Source organism: Rana temporaria, chromosome 12 (assembly GCF_905171775.1).
Source record: "Rana temporaria chromosome 12, aRanTem1.1, whole genome shotgun sequence".
NCBI lineage: Eukaryota > Metazoa > Chordata > Amphibia > Anura > Ranidae > Rana > Rana temporaria.
The window spans coordinates 47966828-47991409 of NC_053500.1; the positions used below are offsets into that span (position 1 = coordinate 47966828).

A 24582-nucleotide genomic window follows, 5' to 3' on the forward strand; every position below is an offset into this window, starting at 1 on the left:
AAGCCAACTTGCTTTAAAATTAACCTATGGATTCCTAACCGATAGGTCAAAACCGATCGTTAGTAGGCACGACCATCGGTTAAAAATCCACGCATGCTCAGAATCAAGTCGACGCATGCTTGGAAGCATTGAACTTCATTTTTTTCAGCACGTCGTTGTGTTTTACGTCATCGCGTTCTGACCCGATCGGTTATTTAACCTATGGTGTGTAGGCGTGACGGACTATCAGTCAGCTTCATCGGTTAACCTATGACAACGGTCCTTCAGACCGTTGTCCTCTGGTTAACCTATCGTGTGTACGAGGCCTTACTGGTGACAAGGTTTGGCTCTATACTTAGAATATTCATCTCAAAGTACCCTCAATAAAATTTGCGCCTCATTTCACTGATTCTTTTACAATGCTCTGCCAGGTTAATCCTGTTGCTTTCAATCTCCGTCTTCCTTTACATATAAGGATTCCTCCTGTCTTCCATGATTCATTCCCAAGACCATACATCTTTACTAGGTTTTCTCGTCCGCTTTGTCGTCCTCCTACGGTCATTACTACGGATCAGTATGAAATCAAGCAACTCTTGGGTACTAAATACTTTATTGGAAGGCTTTTGTATCCAATTGACTGGAAGGTATGTGGTCCTGAGGAAAGATGTTGGATTCCATCTACAGGTATTTATACTCCCCGGTCCATGAAATCTTTTGATTTGTAGTTTCCTTTCAAGCTTGGCCCTAAACAGGTGGGGACAGGGCCGATCCGCCCTATAGGCTCACTATGCAAGCCGCTAAGAGCCCCCGAAAAGCTGCAGAGGGCCCCCCAAATTACTAGAGGCCCCACCTGGTGAGAAGTCATTTTTGGCCCCTCACCCCGCTTCTCAACTGGCTTCTGGCTGCATGGGAGAAGATGTAATGTAAGAACTCAGCTTCCCCATATATGAACATGCTAAGTGCAGCCCAGGTTGTCTGAGCAACTTTTCTAGTTTCTCTGTACTTGCCTTGTATTCTTTGCCTGACTACCTGTATACCAACCCTGGCTTCAAATGCCGTTTCTACTTGCCTGCCACCAGCCCTGGCTTTGGCTTGTTTCCCAGATTCTCTTCAGTCTCCTGCCATTTGTACTTGCATACGCACGTACTGTGCACATGCGAACTCATGCATTGTCAGCTGGGAGTACCTGGGGGCCACGACCTGGTTCCAGTTTTCTGAAAGTCCACCCGGGGGGGCCCTGGTGAAGACAGGCTGGGGCTTAGACTCCATGACCAGGGGTACCTCGAGTTGGCCTTCTAAGAGGGCTCAGTACCATGGAAACCTGACATCGGTATAATCAATAAGTGCCATCATACGCTAATTGATTTTGAATTGGACTGATAAACATAGCAAGTTTGTTACATAAGAGTTGAAGCTGTTATAGCTGCAAAGGGTGGGCCAACTCAATATTGAACCCTACAGAAGTTGCCACTAAAAATTAATGTAAAGGCATGTGTCCCAATACTTTTGACAATATAGTGTAGCTCTATCAATCAAGTTTGTTACAGCACAATGGAAATCTATTTTGCACTAAGGTACCCATACAAACACATTCTTTGCAGTCCTTTTTTAAACCCAAGACACCTTATAGTCACTAAACTTGATCATATCAGATCTCTATCACAGGCCACATCTAAAAGTAGCACAGAACAAAACGGAAGCCATAGACTAAAGAGATTATGTACTTTAGAGGTGTAGTTCTTTCTTCAGTGTAAAGAATTTATTTTTCATGTCAGATTTCTTACATACAGCCGAGTTTACACAATTGCCAGTACAGCACCCATAAAACGCATACGCACGCAGTAATTTAAAAGGGAACTGGGACTAGGCCTTACAGTATCTAAAGTGCAGATACCATAATGCACTGCCCCCCTAAACACATTCTGTATTTTCCAGTTCCAGACACACATTTTCTACGTACTCTGTTGCCCTAATGTATCTATTATTAATTGCTTTAGTATGCATTAATTTCCTTTGGTTAGCTGTAAAATGTGTTCATGCAGGAAGGACCATATATATCCACCTTCTATTCCCTGTGGGGCCATATATCCACTGTGTTCCCCCTTTTGTCACTATACACTATATTGTCAAAAGTATTGTGACACCTGCCTTTACACTCTCACAAACTTTAATGGCATCCCAGTCTTAGTCTGTAGGGTTCAATGTTGCGTTGGCCCACCCTTTGCAGCTATAAACAGCTTCAACTCTTCTGGAAAGAAAGTCTACAAGGTTTAGAAGTGCGTTTAGGAAGACCTGGCTCACAGTCTCCGCTCTAATTCATCCAAAAGGTGTTCTACTGGGTTGAGGTCAGGACTCTGTGCAGGCCGGTCAAGTTTCTCCACCCCAAACTCGCTCATCCATGTCTTTATGAACCTTGCTTTGTGCACTGGTGCGCAGTCATGTTGCAACAGGAAGAGGCCCTCCCCAAACTGTTCTCACAAAGTTGGGAGCATGAAATTGTCTAAAATGTCTTGGTATGCTGATGCCTTATAAGTTCCCTTCACTGGAACTAAGAGGCCAGGCCCAGCCGCTCAAGAAACACCCTCCACCAAATGATTTGGACCAGTGCACAAAGCAAGGTCCATAAAGACATTGGGCCGGATTCAGATACATTGCAGTATCTGTCGGCGCGGCGTAACGTATCACATATACGGTACGCCGCCGTAACTTAGGGCGCAAGTTCCGTATGCAGATAGAATTTGTGCCCTTAGTTACAGCGGCGTAACGTATGTGTGTCGGCGTAAGCCCGCCTAATTCAAATTGGGATGATGTGGGCGTGTTTTATGCAAATTCACTGTGACCCCGCGTATTTGACGTATTTTTCGAACGGCGCATGCACCGTTCATGAAAAAATCCCAGTGCGCATGCTCGAAATTACGCCGCAAGTCGTCATTGCTTTAGACGTGAACGGAACTTACGTACAGCTCTATTCGCGAACGACTTACACAAATGACGTAAAATTTTCAAAACTCGACGCGGGAACGACGTCCATACATAACATTAGCTATGCCTCATATAGCAGGGGTAACTTTATGCCGAAAATAGCCTAACGTAAACTACGTAAAAAAATGCGCCGGCCGGACGTACGTTTCTGAATCGGCGTATCTACCTAATTAGCATATTCATTGCATAACTATACGGAAGCGCCACCTAGCGGCCAGCATAAATATGCAGCCTAAGATACGACGGTGTAAAACACCTACGCCGGTCGGATCTTAGGGAAATCTATGCGTAACTGATTCTCTGAATCAGTCGCATAGTTACGACCACGCACACTCAGAGATACGCTGTCGTATCTCCGTTCTGAATCTGGCCCATGGATGAGCATGTTTGGGGTAGAGGAACTTGACTGGCCTGCACAGAGTCCTGACCTCAACCCGATAGAACACCTATGGGATGAATTAGAGCAAAGACTGCAAGCCAGGTCTTCTCGTCCATATCAGGGTCTGACCCCACAAATGCGCTTTTGAAAGAATAGTCAAACATTCCCATAGACACACTCCTAAACCTTGTGGACAGCCTTCCCAGAAGATTCGAAGCTGCTATAGCTGCAAAGGGAGGTCAACTCAATATTGAACCCTACGGACTAAGACTGGGATGCCATTAAAGTTCATGTAAAGGCAGGCGTCTCAATACTTTTGACAATTTAGTGTAGCTCTATCCTTTTCCCAGTGTTATCATATAGCCATTTCCTATATTTCTTTCCTACAGTGAAAAGCTAGCATTTCCATTCTGCAACCATATGTCCACACCCCATGAGCTTCTTCTCCAACTCGGCATGCAGTACAATATATCCAATTCCTCCTTATATTTATGTACCCCCCATTCCCCACAATGATAGATTTACAAGGAACATCTTTATTCACTCACTGCAATTGCAGCTCAGGACTGGCAGGGAGCCTGGCGATATATATATCACAGTGGCTGTGCTCGGTGGCACAGCCACTACTACGTCTCTTGTTTGCCCACTAATATTCTCCAGTAACATGTCAGCCAGACAAGAGAATTATGGGCAGGGGAGTGTTGCCTGGTTCTTGGGATTTTCATAAGGGCCACAAATCAGCTAGAGAGCGCTTGCCTCCACTTCATCTCCCCTTTCTCTTTACTAGGCTGTCCCTGACCACTAATAGACCTATGGCATAGTCTCATTTGATTACTAGTCCAGCCCTGGGATGTAGGATGGGTCCTTTTAGACTACAGTCCATGACAAAAGTCTTGTCGCTTCTCTATTTTGTAGAAACTCCTGCTATTAACCTGACTTTTAATTAATCAATTGGTGTTAGAAATAGATCATATGAAAAGCTAAAGCCCTCCCAAATGATGTTTAATGCACTGAAATAAATTAGTTTCACTGAAAAAAGATTTATCATTTAATCAAGACAGAAAGGTCAAATTTTGGCAAGACAAAAGTTTTGTCGCCTATACAGAAATTCAACAACTTTACTGAAAATCCAAAAATATGTAAGCAAATTAAAGTAGTGGTGCTTTGAGATCCAAATTTAATATCTTGTATGTCTTCCATGAGCTTGAAGGACAGCATCCATGCAGTTTGTCAAGGATTCATACAATTTATTGATGAAGTCATCAGGAATAGCAAAGAAAACAGTCTTGCATGCCTCCCCATCAATATTCTTTGGTTTCGTCTTCCAGCTTTCATCCTACAACACATATTGTGCTGTCACGCAGCTTTTACTGTCTAGCAGTTATTACATGTTATGTTATTATGTTATTTGGTATGATCCTTACCCCCCTGCTGTTCTGACTAGTTTGGTTGCTCCCACCCACCATTTCCTGCTCTAAACCCATTTTGTCTTAGTTGCTTGAAAAGTCTGCAGAGTGTGGGAGCTGTGTATCTTCATTGGAAATTTACCTATGCAAAAGCCTCTATGTTTATATCCTTGTTATCTTGAAGCATAAAGAAGCATTGGAAAACACCTCTGGAGTCTTTATTCATTGAGTAAGCTGTCTGTTAAAGTCATCATTCAACCTGCTGCATACATCCTTACAGACTGGGTCTACAAGAAGCTTGTCACAGGTACAACCGATGCTTGAAACAGAACACATATGCTCAATGATGTTCATGTCTGGTGACTGGAGCATCTTGATCTTCTTCGTCTTAAGGAACTTTGATGTGGAGATGGAAGTATGCGATGGAGCACCATTCTGCTGCAAAATTTGGCCTTTTTTATGATTGGGAATATAAGGAGGTAGCTACAGTGAGGAAAATAAGTATTTGAACACCCTGCTATTTTGCAAGTTCTCCCGCTTGGAAATCATGGAGGGGTCTGAAACTGTCATCGTAGGTGCATGTCCACTGTGAGAGACATAATCAAAAAAGAAAAATTCCAGAAATCACAATTTATGATTTTTTAACTATTTATTTGTATGATACAGCTGCAAATAAGTATTTGAACACCTGTCTATCAGCTAGAATTCTGACCCTCAAAGACCTGTTAGTCTGCCTTTAAAATGTCCACCTCCACTCCATTTATTATCCTAAATTAGATGCACCTGTTTGAGGTCATTAGCTGCATAAAGACACCTGTCCACCCCATACAATCAGTAAGAATCCAACTACTAACATGGCCAAGACCAAAGAGCTGTCCAAAGACACTAGAGACAAAATTGTACACCTCCACAAGGCTGGAAAGGGCTACAGGGAAATTGCCAAGCAGCTTGGTGAAAAAAGGTCCACAGTTGGAGCAATCATTAGAAAATGGAAGAAGCTAAACATGACTGTCAATCTCCCTCGGACTGGGGCTCCATGCAAAATCTCACCTCGTGGGGTCTCAATGATCCTAAGAAAGGTGAGAAATCAGCCCAGGACTACACGGGAGGAGCTGGTCAATGACCTGAAAAGAGCTGGGACCACCGTTTCCAAGGTTACTGTTGGTAATACACTAAGACGTCATGGTTTGAAATCATGCATGGCACGGAAGGTTCCCCTGCTTAAACCAGCACATGTCAAGGCCCGTCTTAAGTTTGCCAATGACCATTTGGATGATCCAGAGGAGTCATGGGAGAAAGTCATGTGGTCAGATGAGACCAAAATAGAACTGTTTGGTCATAATTCCACTAACCGTGTTTGGAGGAAGAAGAATGCTGAGTACCATCCCAAGAACACCATCCCTACTGTGAAGCATGGGGGTGGTAGCATCATGCTTTGGGGGTATTTTTCTGCACATGGGACAGGGCGACTGCACTGTATTAAGGAGAGGATGACCGGGGCCATGTATTGCAAGATTTTGGGCAACAACCTCCTTCCCTCAGTTAGAGCTTTGAAGATGGGTCTTCCAACATGACAATGACCCGAAGCACACAGCCAGGATAACCAAGGAGTGGCTCTGTAAGAAGCATATCAAGGTTCTGGCGTGGCCTAGCCAGTCTCCAGACCTAAACCCAATAGAGAATCTTTGGAGGGAGCTCAAACTCCGTGTTTCTCAGCGACAGCCCAGAAACCTGACTGATCTAGAGAAGATCTGTGTGGAGGAGTGGGCCAAAATCCCTCCTCCAGTGTGTGCAAACCTGGTGAAAAACTACAAGAAACGTTTGACCTCTGTAATTGCAAACAAAGGCTACTGTACCAAATATTAACATTGATTTTCTCAGGTGTTCAAATACTTATTTGCAGCTGTATCATACAAATAAATAGTTAAAAAAATCATACATTGTGATTTCTGGATTTTTTTTTTTTTTGATTATGTCTCTCACAGTGGACATGCACCTACGATAACAATTTCAGACCCCTCCATGATTTCCAAGTGGGAGAACTTGCAAAATAGCAGGGTGTTCAAATACTTATTTTCATCACTGTAAGATTTCTTGGTATTTTAGACTATTGATGTTGCCTTCTACCCTTCAGATCCCTCGCACACCCCCATACTGGATGTAACCCCAGACCATGATTTTGCCTCCACCAAACTTCACTGTTTTCTGGGTAAATCTCGGCTCCATGCGGGTTCCAGTAGATCTCCTGCAATATTTGCGGCGACTGTGGTGTAATTCAACAGAAGATTCATCTGAAAAATCCACCTTCTGCCACTTTTCCAGAGTCCATCCTTTTAGCAGACTGTGGCCCTTGGCAAATGCCACACTTTTTTTCAATTGTTTTTTGTTTAGTGCTGGCTTATGGGCACTGATTCGACCATGGAGGCCATTTCGAGACAGAATACAACAAACTGTTCTGGTTGACACAGGGACTTTCAGGTGACCAGGTCTCATGGAGCTCTGCTGCAGTGGAAAATGGGCTGGCCTTGGATTTCGAGCAGTTGTCTTGCGGGGTCGGCCTGACCTGGCCTTGTCCAAAACGTCTCCAGTCTCTTCAATTCTTTTTTTATCCTCTGAACTTGACGCTGAGACACATTGAAGGTGTCTGCCACATTAGCAGTGGATCTGGTCTTCAGCCTCTCGATAATCAGCACTTTAGTCTCCGGGTGAATCTTGGGCATGTTTGCAGAGGTCTAGTTGCAGTTGAGAAGGTCTAGTGTACTGGTGTTCTTTTTATACACACCTGAGACCTAATTGATCCATTATTAGTCACAGGTGAAGCTCATATAACAAGGCGACAACACTTATGTCTTGGCAAAAATTGTCTCAATGGGCTTTACCAAGCTGTGAATATTAGAATACAAAATTGTCCGGAAAAGCCAGAGGACACCTCAGCTGACCTCGGCAAACCTCCGATCGGCTCGAAAACTGAGTATTTCCCGAAGACCATACCCTATTTTGTAAACGCTATAACTTTTGCGCAAACCAATCAATGAACGCTTATTGCGATTTTGAGGGGAAAAAAAGTTTTTTTTATATATATTTTTGGGGGATATTTATTATAGCAAAAAGTTAAAAAAAATATTAATTTTTTTCAAAATTGTCGCTCTATTTTTGTTTATAGCGCAAAAACTAAAAACCGCAGAGGTGATAAAATACCACCAAAAAGAAAGCCAATTTTGTTTGGGAGCCACGTCGCATGACCGCGCAATTGTCAGTTAAAGAGACGCAGTGCCGAATCGCAAAAAGTGCTCTGGTCTTTGACCAGCAATATGGTCCGGGGGTTAAGTGGTTAAACACACTTCACACGATGAAGGTAATACCAGCTGGCTGTCCGACATCAGATCCTTGACAGCAGGCTTTTATTTTTAAACAACTTAAAAAGTTTGGCCAAACTTTATCAAAGTGTTTTTTGGGTTGAACTGGATGGACATGGGTCTTTTTTTCAACCTAACTATGTAACGATTTTCTAATAATTGTCTGCATCCCCCCAGAGTAAGTAATCACAATGTAATATTCCTTAGCTAACATTTTCCACTGCAAGTTTGGTTCTCATGTACCAAAGCAGACATTTTTGATAAATAGGCCACATATGATTTTATTGTATCTAAACGCATGGCTTATCTTCATCAGAAACCATTTTAGGAGAACCAGAGAGGAATTAACTAGATGCATAAAAAGGTCAAGTTTTAATAATTTATTATAAACTTAAATATTACATGACTACTTTTTCCCTTGCGTCCTGGCTGAAATTTCTCTACAGAATTATTACTGCTCTTCAGAAACATGAAGAGACATTTCGGTCAAAGGCTTATGTAAACTTGAACACACAGCAAGACTTATAATATAATCATTTAATGGTTCCAGTTAGCTGGTTGGAGGTTGTCCAACTAAGCAATCTAATAGAGTTTGTTCTGCCACTGAAGTGGCCTTAAACACTCTTTCACTGAAACAAGTAGCAGATATAGATGCCAATATGTCTCTTGTAAATTGGACCGCCATTAAAGTGACCCTGTCATGGAGTGCAAAACTTGGGGCAGCAATACCTGTTATAAAGTAGCATTATACTTTTCTAACCAGTGCTTTGTTCCTTGCAGAGCTCAATGCAGTGAGGCCCCCTGTACACACGAGGAGACATGTCCGATGAAAACGGTCCGCGGACCGTTTTCATCAGACATGTCTCCTGGAAGCTTTTGGTCTGATGTGTGTACACACTGTCAGACCAAAATCCCCGCGGACAGAGAACCCGGTGACGTAGAAGACACCGACGTTCTGAAACACAGAAGTGCAATGCTTCCACGCATGCGTCGAATCAATTTGACGCATGCGCGGGATTTCGGGACGCTGGTTACACGTCATAACCAGCGGACATGTCCGATTAGGTGTACTAACCATCGGACATGTCCGACGGACAAGTTTCAGGCGGACAAGTTTCTTAGCTTGCTAAGAAACTTTTGTCCGCTGGAAACCTGTCCGCTAGGCCGTACACACGGTCGGACATGTCCGCGGAAAATGTTCGACCGTGTGTACGCGGCCTAACACTACCCCTCCAACATTTTTGGATTAACGCATCCATCAATATCATTCCTCCTGTTGGCCCCTACATAAATACCGTGTCCTGCAGAGACAGGGGTTTGAGACAAACCCCAGTGACCAGTGGGGGGGGGGCGCCCTATTCAAAACACCAGAGATCAGACAGAGATAGCTTCTTTAGCAAGCTATTGATTATTCACATTTTCACCCTATGAGATGGTCTCTTTATGTTTTTATGAGTTTTGCACCATAAGCAGTAGCCTGTAGGTGGTGGTGGTGGTGGTAGCCACAGTTGGGAGGTTGTTCATGCAAAATAAACATCTGCATGTGAAGATAACACAAATTAGAGCTTCACGATTCTGGGAAAAATTAGAATCGCAATTCTTTTGCATAAAATGAAGATCACGATTCTCAATTTTTTTTTTATTTAAAGCATTAGTAAACCCCGTTCTTGCCCATGTTGTCACCATTGCCCATGTTGTCACCCCTATCCATATATGTATACTCTCGCTCAGGCCCCCAGGTAGTACAATGGTTCTCTCTCTCAGGCTCCGGATTACACGGAACCCCTCTGCCGGCCCTCACCTTGGTGCCCCCCCGTCTTCTGCCTCCTCCAGCGGTAAAGCTCCGGCCGGGCTCCCCCAGCACCTGCCCTCATCTCCCCCACTCCGGTCAGCATTCTCTGCTCCGCTCTCTGTCTGGAACCAGGCCCGCTAAGATTCCTGGGATTGGTAGTTCTACAAGGAGACCTCACCCTTCACTAACAACAGAGGCGGGACTACATATTCCGGCATGCCATGCAGCGCGGCAGCGGGTGGCGGATGATGACGTTCCTGCTGCGGATTGGAGGGTGGTGGTGATGTGAGCGACTTCCAGGACACATGCACATGGGATGGGACAGGTGAGAATAATTTAGGCCGCACCCGAAAATCGCGGGTCATCCCGCTGGTGGGGAGAATCGAGATCGCGATTCTCTCCGCGATTAATCGTGCAGCTCTAACACAAATCCAATAGTGTATCAAAGCGGTTTTCAACCTCAGTCCTCAAGCATCCCCAACAGGCCATGTTTTCAGTTATTTTTTTTAGCTTACACAGGTGCTTTAAATCAGAGTCAATGGCTTGGTATTTTGGACAGCTATTTTATCTAAAATAAATTCCCAAAGCATGGCCTGCTGGGGGTACTTGAGGACCGAGGTTGGGAACCACTGGTGTATCATATAGGGTTGGAGAGTTTGTAGTTGACACTGCCCCCCTGTGAAGCCTCCAATCAAGATGGGCTGAAGTTAGATGCAAAGGAGGAGTCCTCAGGATTGTGATCCCTTCCTTTCACTGTGCAGGAAGCAGCATTAAGCTGCTGTATGTTAAAGCAGGGGTCCGCCGACAATACAATATTTTTTTTTTTTTTAATCAATTTAGACCCTTACATATGGTCAACGTTACACTCAATTGTTTGGTAACCGATATTCCCCGATGTCCAGTTTGGTAGCAAAATAGTATTTATAAAATCAGCTGCTGGCAGGTTTCATCTTGCTTGTGGTCAAGTGAATCCCACAAGCAGAAACTTCCTGAATGTGGTGAATGCTGAGCAATCACCGCTCGTTCCCGCGCATGCCCAGTTAGTATGGCACAGAGTGCGTAAGCTTCCACGTTGCCATCACAATGGGCGGCGGCGTCGGAAGTTCCTGCCCTGTTGTGATGGCAATGAAGATAACACAGACAAAGCAAAGCTCGTCACAGGGAGAGAGCGGCACAGCAACAGTCATCGCGTCACTTTCCGTTTCCGAATCCCGCGAAAATTCGTGGCTGGGGCTCCACACTGACTCCTGGGAACAATGACACAAAGCTCCCAGGAGACAGTGCTGCGCGCCGGACATTACGAACATGCCCGACCATACCCGCGGGGGTAATAGACAGGAAACAAATAGGAAAGCACAGATATACAGATACACCCTCATAAAAAAAAAACAAAAAAAAAACGTCCATTTAACAATGTAAACAATACGATAATGCGACGGAGCTAAACTTAGAAATTTAGGTGGACCTCCGCCTTAACATCAGTGACAACATTGTAATGTTGACAATGCCAAGCGCCAAAGGCTACAGGAAGCCCAATCAAAACTATTCAATGGGGCTCCATGGCCATAAGCATATCCTTTTGCCAATATGGCACCTTCCCTTAAGTGAAAAGAAATATGCCACACCACATTAAACAGGTGTTCCCTTGGTAATTATATCTACATCCATTTCAGTACCAAGACCCATGGCCTTATTGACCATAAGAGCTTTTGTGGGCCAATACCTAGGGCCCTGGTGCCCAACTTATGGGCTAAGCCACATGCTGCACCTTGGTACTAATTGTGCGTGTCTCTTCTTTAGCAGTCAGTAGTAGCTTGACTTACTCAGGTCTCTTCATGCTAAGGATTAATGTAAGCTTCATTTTAAGCTGGATTCACATTGAAACACGCAGTGGCTCCCAGCAGGAGTCCGATGCGTCTCCATTCACGGTTTCAGGTCCAATTTCAGCCCAAATTTTTGGCTGAATTCAGACCTGAAATGGACCAAAAGATGCACGGGGCTCCTGTGCAATTCGCACTAGAGCCGATGCAAAAGATGAGTGAACCGGTTCCATAGAGAGGCAGTCACAATCTCCTGCTATGCGAATTGGATGCGGGAAAACCTGCATCCAATTTGCATAGGTGTGAACCCAGCCTCACAGTTCTCCCTAAAATATTTAAAGATTTACAATACCTTACTCTTCCTCATGATGAAGTGGCATGGCCCCTAAACATATAATTGCAGTGGAGATACCTTAACTACCCAGGTTACAACTTTGGTCCTTTCTTTGTACCAGTGCATTTTAATATTTTTTTTATCATTAAAAGGGATCTATATCTGCATTATCTAGTGCACTGTTTTCTGTTTCTGGTGTATGAACATGTTCTATAGCATTACATTTGGAAAATACATTTTTTTGGAATATTATGAGCCCACTGGGAATGTTAGGGACCACAGTTAAAACTCTGTTCATTTAGCAAACTGACCTAGGGTAGCAGGGTAATAAGAGACAACATGAGGATTGCAAAGAGCAAGAGGAATGCATAGGGAGGTGAGGTTGACATACTTCACTTCTTCTGCATTCCTCTTCACCAGTGCTTGCCTCAGGAAAGTGCTGGGATTCTAATGCCACATACACACGATCGGTTAAACCGATGAGAATGGTTTGATGGACCGTTTTCATCGGTCAAAACCGATCGTGTGTGGGCGCCATTGGTTAGTTAACCATCGGTTAAAAAAAAGGCAACTTGTTTTAAATTTAACCGATGGATTCCTAACCGATAGAACAAAACCGATTGTCAGTAGGCACGACCATCGGTTAAAAATCCACGCATTCTCAGAATCAAGTCGACGCATGCTTGGAAGCATTGAACTTCATTTTTTTCAGCACGTCGTTGTGTTTTACGTCTGAGTTCTGACACGATCAGTTTTTTAACCGATGGTGTGTAGGCGCGACGGACCATCAGTCAGCTTCATCGGTTTACCAATGAAAACGGTCCATCGGATGGACTGATCGTGTACGCGGCATTAGACAAATTCTCAATATCAAAGCAGTCATCTCCTTGCTAGCTAAGGTGTTGGGCAGCCATGTGCAATGGGGGTGCATAATGACACAGCAGCTAATATTACAGGGCACCTAGCATGATGGGACAAAGCACTAAACATATAAGCGTGATAATTCCTCTTTAAGTCTATGATCTACCAGAACAGCCAGATCCTTATCAGCTATTGACTCCTCTAGCTGTACTCCCCCTATTCCCTATTGTCTTCCGGATTCTCCTCCCGGACAATCAGGAAGCGGGTCCTGAGACCCGATTGGCCATGAGTCTTAGGACTCCCGACCAATCGGGTCTCAGCACCCACTTCCCGTTCGGGTGGGAGGAGAAACAAAGGCCCCGAAGCAAGGTCTCCTCACCTTGGAACACTGAAGCCATCAGGGTGAGAGTCAGGGACCAGCTCAGCCAGCGGCATGGTGCTCTTCAGCCGGGAGCCATAATCCAGTGGATCAGCATCAGATCCTCCCAGAGGGAAGAAGAGCGACCAACCTTCCCGGGACAGCTCACCCGCAGTCATATCCAGCACCCCCCGGCTCAGACAGTGCAGGGAGGAGGAGGGGAGATCAGAGTGTTATCCCGGCCAGCACTCATCATCTGCCTTCTAAGGTAGAGAGGCCTCCGATTGCTGCCTTCCCATTCGTCTCCAGCGGGGGGGCGAGGGGTGATTGCTGCATTCAAGTCCGTCTTTCCCATGGTAGGGGGGTGGTTGACATTGGTATGCCCCGCCAAAATTGAGCACCAGCCGACACTGAACATTGGGGTAAACTACTAATGACCCAAGACTATGAAGTATGAGTATGAAGTCTTCATCAATACTCTCTGAATACAGACTTTAAGTCAGTTTTCTTTACATTTACAGACTAAACATTTCTAATTCTTTAGGCATTAAGTTATGCATTAGTGTGTGGAATCCTGTGTCAAACACTTTTGCAAAGTCCAAGTTTACTTTATGACCACTCTAAGTTTTTGCTTACTTCCTCAAAAAAAGAAAGTGGATTGTTTTACAACTTTGTTCAGTCCATGCTGATAGCAGCTTAGAATATTGCCTTCTAGCAAAAGCTCTTCTATGTGTTCTTTTATCAAACTCTCAAGTATCTTCCCAACTATAGGTGCATCTCAAAAAATTTGAATATCATCGAAAAGTTAGTCCATTTCAGTAATTAAATTTAAAAACGTGAAACTCATATTATATAGAGATTTATTACACACATTGATTGGGATATATTTCAAGCATTTCTTTCTTTTAATTTTGATGATAATGGCTTATATATTGAGTGAAAACCCAAAATTCTGTATCACAGAAAATTAGAATATTGTGAAAAAGTTCAATATTGTAGACTCATGGTGTCACACTCTAATTAGTTAATTTACTAAAACATGTAAAAGGTTTCCTGAGGCTTTAAATCAGGCATGTCCAAAGTCCGGCCCGAGGGCAAATTGTGGCCCGTGTTCTGGTTTAATACGGTCCCACTGGTAATTTGGAGATATATATATATATATATATATATATATATATATATATTAGGGGTGTTGAAAATAATCGTTGCATCGATGCATCGAGATTATGCCCTGCCCGATTCTGCATCGATGCGGTAGCCTGTGTTAATCGATTATGCATGACGTCATTGCCGCTCCTCCCCCTCACTCACAGCAGCGTCTTAAGCCATCAACCGGCTGGCTGAACCTAGCGCCGTTCCCCGTCAATGGGTGTGGTAGCCTCTGCCTCAGAATGCTGCCCCCACCCAGGCTCTCTCCCTCCTCAGAATTTGTACCTCGGGACACTGGACAGTGACACTTCTCATCTGCCTGACGTGTAGTGCAGAGCCGCATGGAGCCGTGAGACAGATTACTGGCTGTCATCACATCTGTGGGAGTGGCGGAAGAATCAGGGTTGCCGAAGTCCCTGGAGATCCTGCACTGTGGGGGTTCAGTGCAGTGTTTCCAGACTCCATTATCCCTGTAACAGTGTGAGAAAACAGACTGATCTCTCCCGTCCGTCCGTAGGACAGAAGAAATCAGTCTGTACATTTAGGGGCTGGTGGCTGCAGCAGAGTGTCTTCTCTGACACTCGGCTCACACACAGCCCAGCAAAGTTCACTCCCCCCCTCCCAGCAACAAAACTAAGCATTGCATACAGGCTACGCCTCCTCCTCTCCCCCTCTGTGTCTGCCCAGCCCGCCCACTCTCCTATCCCGATGTACAGCTGTGAAGGAGAGAGGGGGGGGGGGTGCGCGGGAGATATGAAGAACAACACAGTCGGCAGCTACACATTCCAAGCTGTGAACTTCTAGCCTCGTCCCTGAATGAGTGAGCACTGCATTTTTCATTGTACATACATAACTGAACTGTCCCTTTCTCTCCTCCATCTGTTTCCCTCTCCTGCTATCCTTCCAAGATCCAGCTAGCACTCATACTGATCGCTTTTTTTTGTTAGTTTGGGCTTTACAGTGAAAAAACAAGTCCCCCATCGCATCTACACATTCCAGGTGGATGGGTGAATCCGACAGTGAACCATTGGGCAAACAACCATGGTTGCTATTGACAGCGCTGGTCTCTGTCTCCATGGCAGCAGCAGCGCATCAGAACCCAATGCTGGCTACTTGGCGCATCATGTCCGCAGCCTCTGACCATCTCCTGCACCATGTCCGCGGTCTCTGACCGTCTCCTGTACCATGTCTGCGGTCTCTGACCGTCTCCTGCACCATGTCCGCGGTCTCTGACCGTCTCCTGCACCATGTCCGCGGTCTCTGACCGTCTCCTGTACCATGTCCGCGGTCTCTGACCGTCTCCTGTACCATGTCCGCGGTCTCTGACCGTCTCCTGTACCATGTCCGCGGTCTCTGACCGTCTCCTGTACCATGTCTGTGGTCTCTGACCGTCTCCTGTACCATGTCTGCAGCCTCTGACTATCTCCTGTATCATGTCTGTTGAAAATAAAAAAATTGAGGAGTTCTCGAAGTTCTCCCAACTGCTTGCATTTTTTTAATGAAAACCGCACGCAGTAATCTTGATGTATCGTGATGCATCGCGGAATCGAATCGAATCGTGGCCTTGATAATCGTAATCGCATCGAATCGTGAGACCGGTGAAGATGCGCAGCCCTAATTATATATATATATATATATATATATATATTTATTTATACACCATATTTATCGTTCAGTTCTGGCAGGCTCGGAGGGGCCAGGGAGGGGGCGGGAAGAGTGCCGTCAGATTACATACAGGAGAATCTCCTGTTTACTCGGCGGCCTCTGTAATAGGAAGTCCCGTCTCCTGGGCTGGCATTGGATGACTGTTCTGTCTATCATAGAAGGCAGGACTTTGTATTAAAAAGGCCGCTGAGTAAACAGGAGATTTTCCTGTATGAAATCTGTTGGCACTCGTCCCGTCCCCCTCCCTGTCCCCTCCGAGACTGCAGATGGGCATGGATCAGGCTGCAATCATGGCAATGGTGAGGCTGTAGATGGGCACCGATTTGCTTCATAGTTCTTTATTTAAAATGTACGTTTTTTCCTGAAACTTACCTCTTAAAGTGAAGGTGCATGTTATACGCCAATAAATACAATATGTCCAAATAACACGCCCAAGCTCATCCTTAAACTCTTCACCACACACAGCCACAAAGGCAAGATAATTCTTGGGCAGTGTATTCGTTAATTTTCATTTATTGTAATGTTTCAAAGATTGTCAGGCAAAATGGTCGGTCTTCACGCATGGTCACTTCATCAAATCTGGCCCTCTTTGAAAAAAGTTTGGACACCCCTGATTTAAATGGTCTTTCAGTCTGGTTCAGTAGGCTACACAATCATGGGGAAGACTTCCAACTTGACAGTTGTCCAGAAGACAGTCATTGACACTCTCTTGACACAAGGAGGGTAAGACACAAAAGGTCATTGCTAAAGAAGCTGTCTGTTCACAGAGTGCTGTATCCAAGCACATTAATGAAAAGTTGAGTGGAAGGAAATAGTGTGGTAGAAAAAGGTGCACAAGCAACAGGGAATTTGGGGGAGATGCACAAGGAGTGGACTACGGCTGGTGTCAGTGCTTCAAGAGCCACCACACACAGACGTATCCAAGATATGGGCTACAACTGCCACATTCCTTGTATCAAGCCACTCCTGAACCAGAGACAACGCCAGAAGCGTCTTACCTGGGCTAAAGAGAAAAAAGGACTGGATTGTTGTTCAGTGGTCCAAAGTCCTCTTTTTGGATGAAAGTACATTTTGCATTTAATTTGGAAATCAAGGTTCCAGAGTCTGGAGGAAGATTGGAGAGGCACAGAATCCAAGTTGCATGAGGTCCAGTGTGAAGTTCCCACAGTCAGTGATGATTTGGGGAGCCATTTCATCTGCTGGTGTTGGTCCACTGTGTTTTATCAAGTCCAAAATCAGCGCAGCCCTCTACCAGGAATTTCTTTTTTTTTTTCAAATAACAATTTTTTTATTTTCGAAAAAAAGGTCAATACAAAATGTAGCAGCATTTCAAGTGTAAGATAAAAGTGGTAATACAAAAATTCCAGCTGAATGTGCTTACACAGCGGCCACATTCTTGGTTATACATTCAGTAACGTATAAAACAACTAGGTAACAAAGAGGAGAGGAGAAGAAGTGAGAGGGTAGAGTAGAAGAAGAAGATGGGGAAAGAAGAGAAAAGAAAAAAAAGGGGGGAGGAAAGAGAGAAAAAGAAAAGAGAAGGGGGGAGACGAGGGGGGGGGGGGAGCAGGCAGGAGTGTCGGGTGAGGTAGTGTACCTTGGTGGTCTGTTGTCAGCTCACGGCGGGTCCTCCACCGAATGCCACCTCTCCCAGACCAGGTCATGGTCCTCCAGCCTATCCCGAATCCTAGCTGTCATTTTTTCCATAAGCTCTACGTCCTTGACCCTAGCATAAAGGGCTTCCTAGGGTGGGGGCGTTGGTTTCTTCCAATAAAGTGCTATCAGGCACCTCGCAGCTGTGGTTATGTGTCTCAGGAGTTTCTTATAGGGTTTAGCTATGCGGGGTTGGGATAGGCCCAGTAGGAACAGCTTCGGGGAGAGGGGTATGGGTGCCTCCACGAGGCGGGTCAGGAGCTCTTGCACCCGAGTCCAAAACTGGACTATCAAGGGACAGGTCCAGTAAATGTGGAACAATGTGCCCCTGGCCTGGTTGCACCGCCAACATCGGTCAGAGGTGGAAGGATAAATCCTGTGGAGGACGTCTGGGGTCAGGTACCAAAAGAACAGCACTTTATACGTGTTTTCCTTATAGAGGGTGCAGATTGAGCTCTTGGCCGCCTGCCTCCAGACCGCCCTCCACTCATCCTCTTCGAGCTCCCCTCCCAGCTCCTTCTCCCAACGGAGCATGTAGGTGTGTTTGCCTTTAGTTTGTAAGGGGTATTCATTTAGAATTTGATAGATATCTGATATGAGGCCCCTGCGGGCTGTGCCCTCGAGTATGATGCGCTCAAATGGGGTCGGTTTTGAGAAAAGGAGCCGGGGGGCCATCGTGTGGGCGTAGTGGCGGATCTGTAGGTAGCTGAAAAAGGCTTGTCGTGGAATGTCGTGTTTGGCTTGAAGCTCAGTGAAGGAGTGGAGGGTGCGGGATCTGGGGTCTACTAGGTGACCAAAGTGAAACAAATTTCGCGATGCCCAGGGCCATGACATCTGGTGGGTGAGACTCGTCGGTAGTTTAGGGTTATAGAGGAAGGAGGTCAGCAGGGAGCTATCAGACGTGAGTCGACAGTCTTGGGCTAGCCTCCTCCAGGTGCTTTGCAGCTGCCGCATGGAACCCAGCAAACGTCCGGGTTCCACCGTCGCGTTTGCGTTCCATAAAAGATTATTGGGGTGTATTGGGGCCAGCCAAATCTTTTCCACCTCCGTCCACCTGTTGTAGGACTTCTGGGGAAACCATGATGCCACCGCTCGAAGTTGCGAGGCCTGGTAATATTTGACCAGGTCAGGGAAGGCCAATCCTCCCTCGGTGCGCGCGGCCGTCATGACCGAACGTGGGATCCTGTGGCGCTTGTAGTTCCACACATACCGGAGGAGGTCCGCTTGTAAGGCGCGCAGGTGAGCGTACGGGACCGGGATTGGTAAGGTCTGGAAAAGGTACAGCAGTTTTGGCAGGATCACCATCTTTATGGCTGCTATCCGGCCCAAAAGGGATATCTGGTGAGACTTCCATTTATGGATCAACGCCCTTATTGAGCTGTATAGGGGGGGGAAATTGGCCTGGTACAAGGATGCGAAGTTCGGGGTGAGCTGGACCCCCAGGTATTTCAGGGAGGTTCGCTCCCAGTGGTACGGGAAAACGGACTGCAAGTGCAAGGCCTCGGGTCCGGGCATATTAATTGGCATGGCCATAGACTTGGACGTGTTGGTTTTATAACCCGAAAGGGCCCCGTAGCGTTCCAGTTCCCTTTGTAAGTTGGGTAAGGAGATGCGGGGACGCGTCAAGGTCAGAATGATGTCGTCGGCAAAGAGGGAAATTTTAAATTCCCTTCCCCTTACTGGGATACCCCGAATATCCGGGTTGCCGCGAATCGTTGCTGCTAGGGGTTCTATGCAAAGGGCGAAGAGGAGGGGGGACAGAGGGCACCCCTGGCGAGTGCCATTAGTAACGGGGAAGGAGGATGAAGTGGCAAAGGGAGTTTTCACCTGTGAAATCGGATTAGTATAGAGGTGTCGGACCGCCTGGAGGAAAGGTCCCCCAAAACCCATGTGTCTTAACGTGGCGAGCATGAAGGGCCAGCCAAGGCGGTCAAACGCCTTTTCTGCGTCTAGGCTCAGGAGCAAGGACTCCGAGCCCTCCCTGCCCGCCACGTCAATTAGGTCAATCACCTTTCTCGTGTTGTCTCCCGCTTGGCGGAGGGGGACAAAGCCCACCTGGTCTTTATGGACCAGGGAGGGTAAGACTACGTTTAAGCGGAGGGAGAGGACCTTCGTAAAGATCTTAAGATCTGAGTTCAGCAGGGCTATTGGCCTGTAGCTGGCGCATAATGCGGGGTCCTTGTCTGGTTTAGGGATAAGGGTGATAAATGATCGCTGCATGTCTTGTGGGATGGGGGTACATTGTAGAAAGGCGTTGAAGAGCTTCGTCATATGGGGAAGGAGTGTGGGGAGGAAGGTCTTGTAATATTCGTATGGGAACCCGTCTGGGCCTGGGGATTTGCGAGCGGGTAGGACCTTAATGGCCAAGGTCAATTCCTCTCCTGTAATGGGAGCGTTTAGGGAGGCCAGGTCCTCCGGTTTTAGCCGAGGGATGCCCGCCTGTGTCAGGTATCGTGTCATCCTATCTAACAGGTCGGGGGAGGGGGGGTTATGGGGGATTTCTGGCTTGTTGTACAAGTCCGCGTAAAATGCTGCGAATGCATCCGCAATACTTTGGGGGTGTGATACAATATTACCCGATCTGTCCTGGACCTGGTGCGGGGTGGAGGCGAGTGCGCGGTCTACCAGGAATTTCTAAAGCACTTCATGCTTCCCTCTGCTGACCAGCTTTATATAGATGCCGATTTTAATTTCCAGCAGGACTTGGCATCTGCCTACACTGCCAAAAGTACCAATACCTGGTTTAATGATCACGGTATCACTGTGCTTGATTGGCCAGAAAACTCACCTGACCTGAACCCCATATTGAATCTGCGGGGGATTGTCAAGAGGAGACACCAGACCCAACAATGCAGACAAGCTGAAGGATGCCATCAAAGAAACCTGGGCTTCCATAACACCTCAGCAGTGCGATCACCTTAATGCCACGCTGCATTGATGCAGTCATTCATGCAAAAGGAGCTCCGAGTATTGAGTGCATACTATACTGTACATGGACATACTTTTCAATAATTCAACATTTCTGTATTAAAAATCCTTTTTTTTTTACTGGTCTTATGTAATATTCAATTTTTCTGAGATCCAAAATTTGTTTTTTTTCACTAGCTGTAAGCTATAATCATCAGAATTAAAAGAAAGACATGCTTGAAATGTATCACTCTGTGTGTAATGAATCTATATAATATATGAGTTTATTTTTTAATTGAATTACTGAAATAAATAAACTTTTCGATGATATTCAACTTTTTTGAGACGCACCTGTATATAGAAGGTAAATTGTCTGTAGTTACTTTGTAGACTTTGATGCCTTTTTAAATGGCCCTGTGCCAATTCATTGGTGCCAAGCCAGTCATTAAAAAGTCTCCAAAAATTAGAAACAATTAGAAATAACAGAGCTCAGCTCTGAGAACTTTTGTTGCCAGCGTTTTAGACATTAATGGCTGTGTGTTGAGTTAGTTTGAGGGGACAGTAAACTTACACTGTTATACAAGCTGTACACTCACTACTTTACATTGTAGCAAAGTGTCATTTCTTCAGTGTTGTCACATGAAAAGATAAATAAAATATTTACAAAACTGTGAGGGGTGTACTCACTTTTGTGAGATAATGTATATTTGGTTCCATAAAATGGGCTGCTGTGCGGTCTTTATGGGTGTAATATTTGTTTATTACTACCTTAAGACCCGGTTCACACATGGGTGGCACGACTTTGGGGGCGACTCGGCAAGGCGACCTGAAGACAACTTCAGAGGCGACTTGCAAAATGACTTCTGTATAGAAGTCAATGCAAGTCGCCCCGAGTCGCCCCCAAATATCATACAAGAACCTTTTTCGCGACTTGTCAGGCGGCTGAGTCGCCCCAGTGTGAACCGGCTCTTACCAACTTTATTTTGGCAAATTATCTGCATTTCTTATACCAGACTAGATGGATTTGCATTCAGTAACCTTAAAGCTGTAGAACACTTTACCAGACACAGCCTCTTCCCTTCATTATGATAAAATGGAGCATTTGTTTAAAATTCTACTTTTACTATATACATTTTGTAATGTCAAGAATTTATACATACAGACTTGTAGAGTTAGGTCCACGTGGTAAAGCAGGGGGTCGCCAAACTGCGGCCCTTTGGGCAATATTCCTCCCACTAATACCAATGATGGGACTTCTATTTCGGTCCCACTAATACCAACGATGGGACATCTATTACTCTCCCACTAATACCAACGATGGGACTTCTATTCCGCTCCCACTAATACCAACGATGGGACGACTTCTATTCCGCTCCCACTAATACCAACGATGGGACTTCTATTCCGCTCCCACTAATACCAACGATGGGACTTCTATTCCGCTCCCACTAATACCAACGATGGGACTTCTATTCCGCTCCCACTAATACCAACGATGGGACTTCTATTCCGCTCCCACTAATACCAACGATGGGACTTCTATTCCGCTCCCACTAATACCAACGATGGGACTTCTATTCCGCTCCCACTAATACCAACGATGGGACTTCTATTCCGCTCCCACTAATACCAACGATGGGACTTCTATTCCGCTCCCACTAATACCAACGATGGGACTTCTATTCCGCTCCCACTAATACCAACGATGGGACTTCTATTCCGCTCCCACTAATACCAACGATGGGACTTCTATTCCGCTCCCACTAATACCAACGATGGGACTTCTATTCCTCCCACTAATACCAACGATGGGACTTCTATTCCGCTCCCACTAATACCAACGATGGGACGACTTCTATTCCGCTCCCACTAATACCAACGATGGGACTTGTATTCCGCTCCCACTAATACCAACGATGGGACTTCTATTCCGCTCCCACTAATACCAACGATGGGACTTCTATTCCGCTCCCACTAATACCAACAATGGGACTTCTATTGCTCCCACTAATACCAACGATGGGACTTCTATTGCTCCCACTAATACCAACGATGGGACTTCTATTCCGCTCCCACTAATACCAACGATGGGACGACTTCTATTCCTCTCCCACTAATACCAACGATGGGACGACTTCTATTCCGCTCCCACTAATACCAATGATGGGACTTCTATTCCTCCCGCTAAAACCAACGATGGGACTTCTATTCCTCCCGCTAAAACCAACGATGGGACTTCTATTCCTCCCACGAATACCAATAATGGGGCACTATCCCTCCCACTAATACCAATAATTCCGTATTTAAAGATACATTGAATGCACACATAAAACGACCTTACCTGTCACATTGCTGCATAATGGAGATTTCCTTAATGATTTCTTGAAGATCTGACTCTACTGGAATCTGCTTAATTGCCACAATCTGGCTTGTTTCTTTATGGCTGGCTTTAAAAACACTGCCATAGGACCTGAAGGAGAAATAATTTATTTTATTTAAAGGTTTTATCATGGAAGGTATTAGGGATAGATGGAATAGAATAGATGGACATATAGATAGATATATCTATTTATTCATCAATAAAGAATTACTCCAGTGTAACATAAAAACAGGTCAATGTTTTTAAGCAAAAAAAATTAAAAAAGGAGCTACCGTATATACTCGAGTATAAGCCGACCCGAATATAAGCCGAGGCACCTAATTTTACCAAAAAAAATGGAAAAATGTATTGACTTGAGTATAAGCCTAGGGTAGGAAATGCAGCAGCTACTGTAAGTGCAAAAGAGGGTCAACAATGCCCATTTGCAGCTTCACTGTGCCCATTTGCATATCTGATCTCTGTGTTATGCAGTCAGACGATGGCCGTCCAGTGTAACAAAGCCCCGCCTCCTCCACGTCCTCGTCTGTGATAGACCGAACACTCCGTTTCCCAGCAGCGAGTCAGTGTTCGGTGTTCTGCCTATCATGGACGAGGGGGCTTTGTTACACTGGATGGCCATAGTCTGACTGCATGACACAGGGATGATCAGGTATGCAGATGGGAGAGACTTGAGTATAAGCTGAGGGGTTCTTTTTCAGCATAAGAAAAATGTGCTGAATAACTCAGCTAAGTATATACCTTACCTGCAGGAGAAGCCTGCGATGTCCCCATCTTCCTCGCTAGTAGCGAGCGGCCATTCTTCACCCCTCTTCCTTCTGGGGCTCTGTGACTGGCCGGAGTCGCGTGACGTCACTGTCGCGCATGCGTGCAGGAGCCACCTTTAGCGGCATGACCCGAGATAGAAACGGCACAGTGTGCCCTTTCTAACTCCGGCGCAAGCGCAGGAGAAATCTCCGTAGGGCGATTTGCAAATATCTCCTAGACCTTGCAAGTCTGGGAGATATTTCAAGCACCTACAGGTAAGTCTTAATCTAGGCTTACCTGTAGGTTAAAGTGGTTGTAATGGGTTTAAATAAAATACTGTGCATTAAGGAGTCCCCCAAAAGGCACAGGGAATCACCAACCACCATCACTGAGCAGGTAGTAATATACTGCTAAGAACACATCCAAGGCTAAAGGCACAAGTAATCAAGGTAACAAGTCTTCCATTTGTTTTGAAATGTTAAAAAAACCTTGGCCCAGATTCACGTAGGGCAGCGTAACTTTGTGCCCGTGTAGTGTATCTTATTTACGCTATGCCGCCGCAACTTGCGTCCTAAGTTACGGCGGCGTAGCGTAAATGGGCCAGCGTAAGCGTGCGTAATTCAAAGTAGGCTGGTAGGGGGTGTGTTGTATTTAAATGATTCGTGACCCCACGTAAATGACGCGCTTTATGAACGGCGCATGCGCGCATTGCTCAGCATCACGTCAAATTTTCAAAGTAAATTACGCCCGCTCAATGCTTAGGCGCCCCATCCACGGACGACTTACGCAAACGACATAAAATACGACCTAACATGAC

The 24582-nt window shown here is 45.6% G+C and overlaps 1 protein-coding gene across 1 annotated transcript in view; it reads right to left on the bottom strand.

The window, feature by feature from the left end:
• LOC120919202 (serine/threonine-protein kinase 4-like) overlaps positions 1–24582 on the bottom strand; it is a 168245-nt gene that overhangs the window by 103853 nt on the left and 39810 nt on the right. The window contains exon 3 of the mRNA XM_040331245.1: positions 22983–23111. Coding sequence (XP_040187179.1) covers positions 22983–23111 — 129 coding nt within the window. The remainder of the gene's footprint in view (positions 1–22982; positions 23112–24582) is intronic.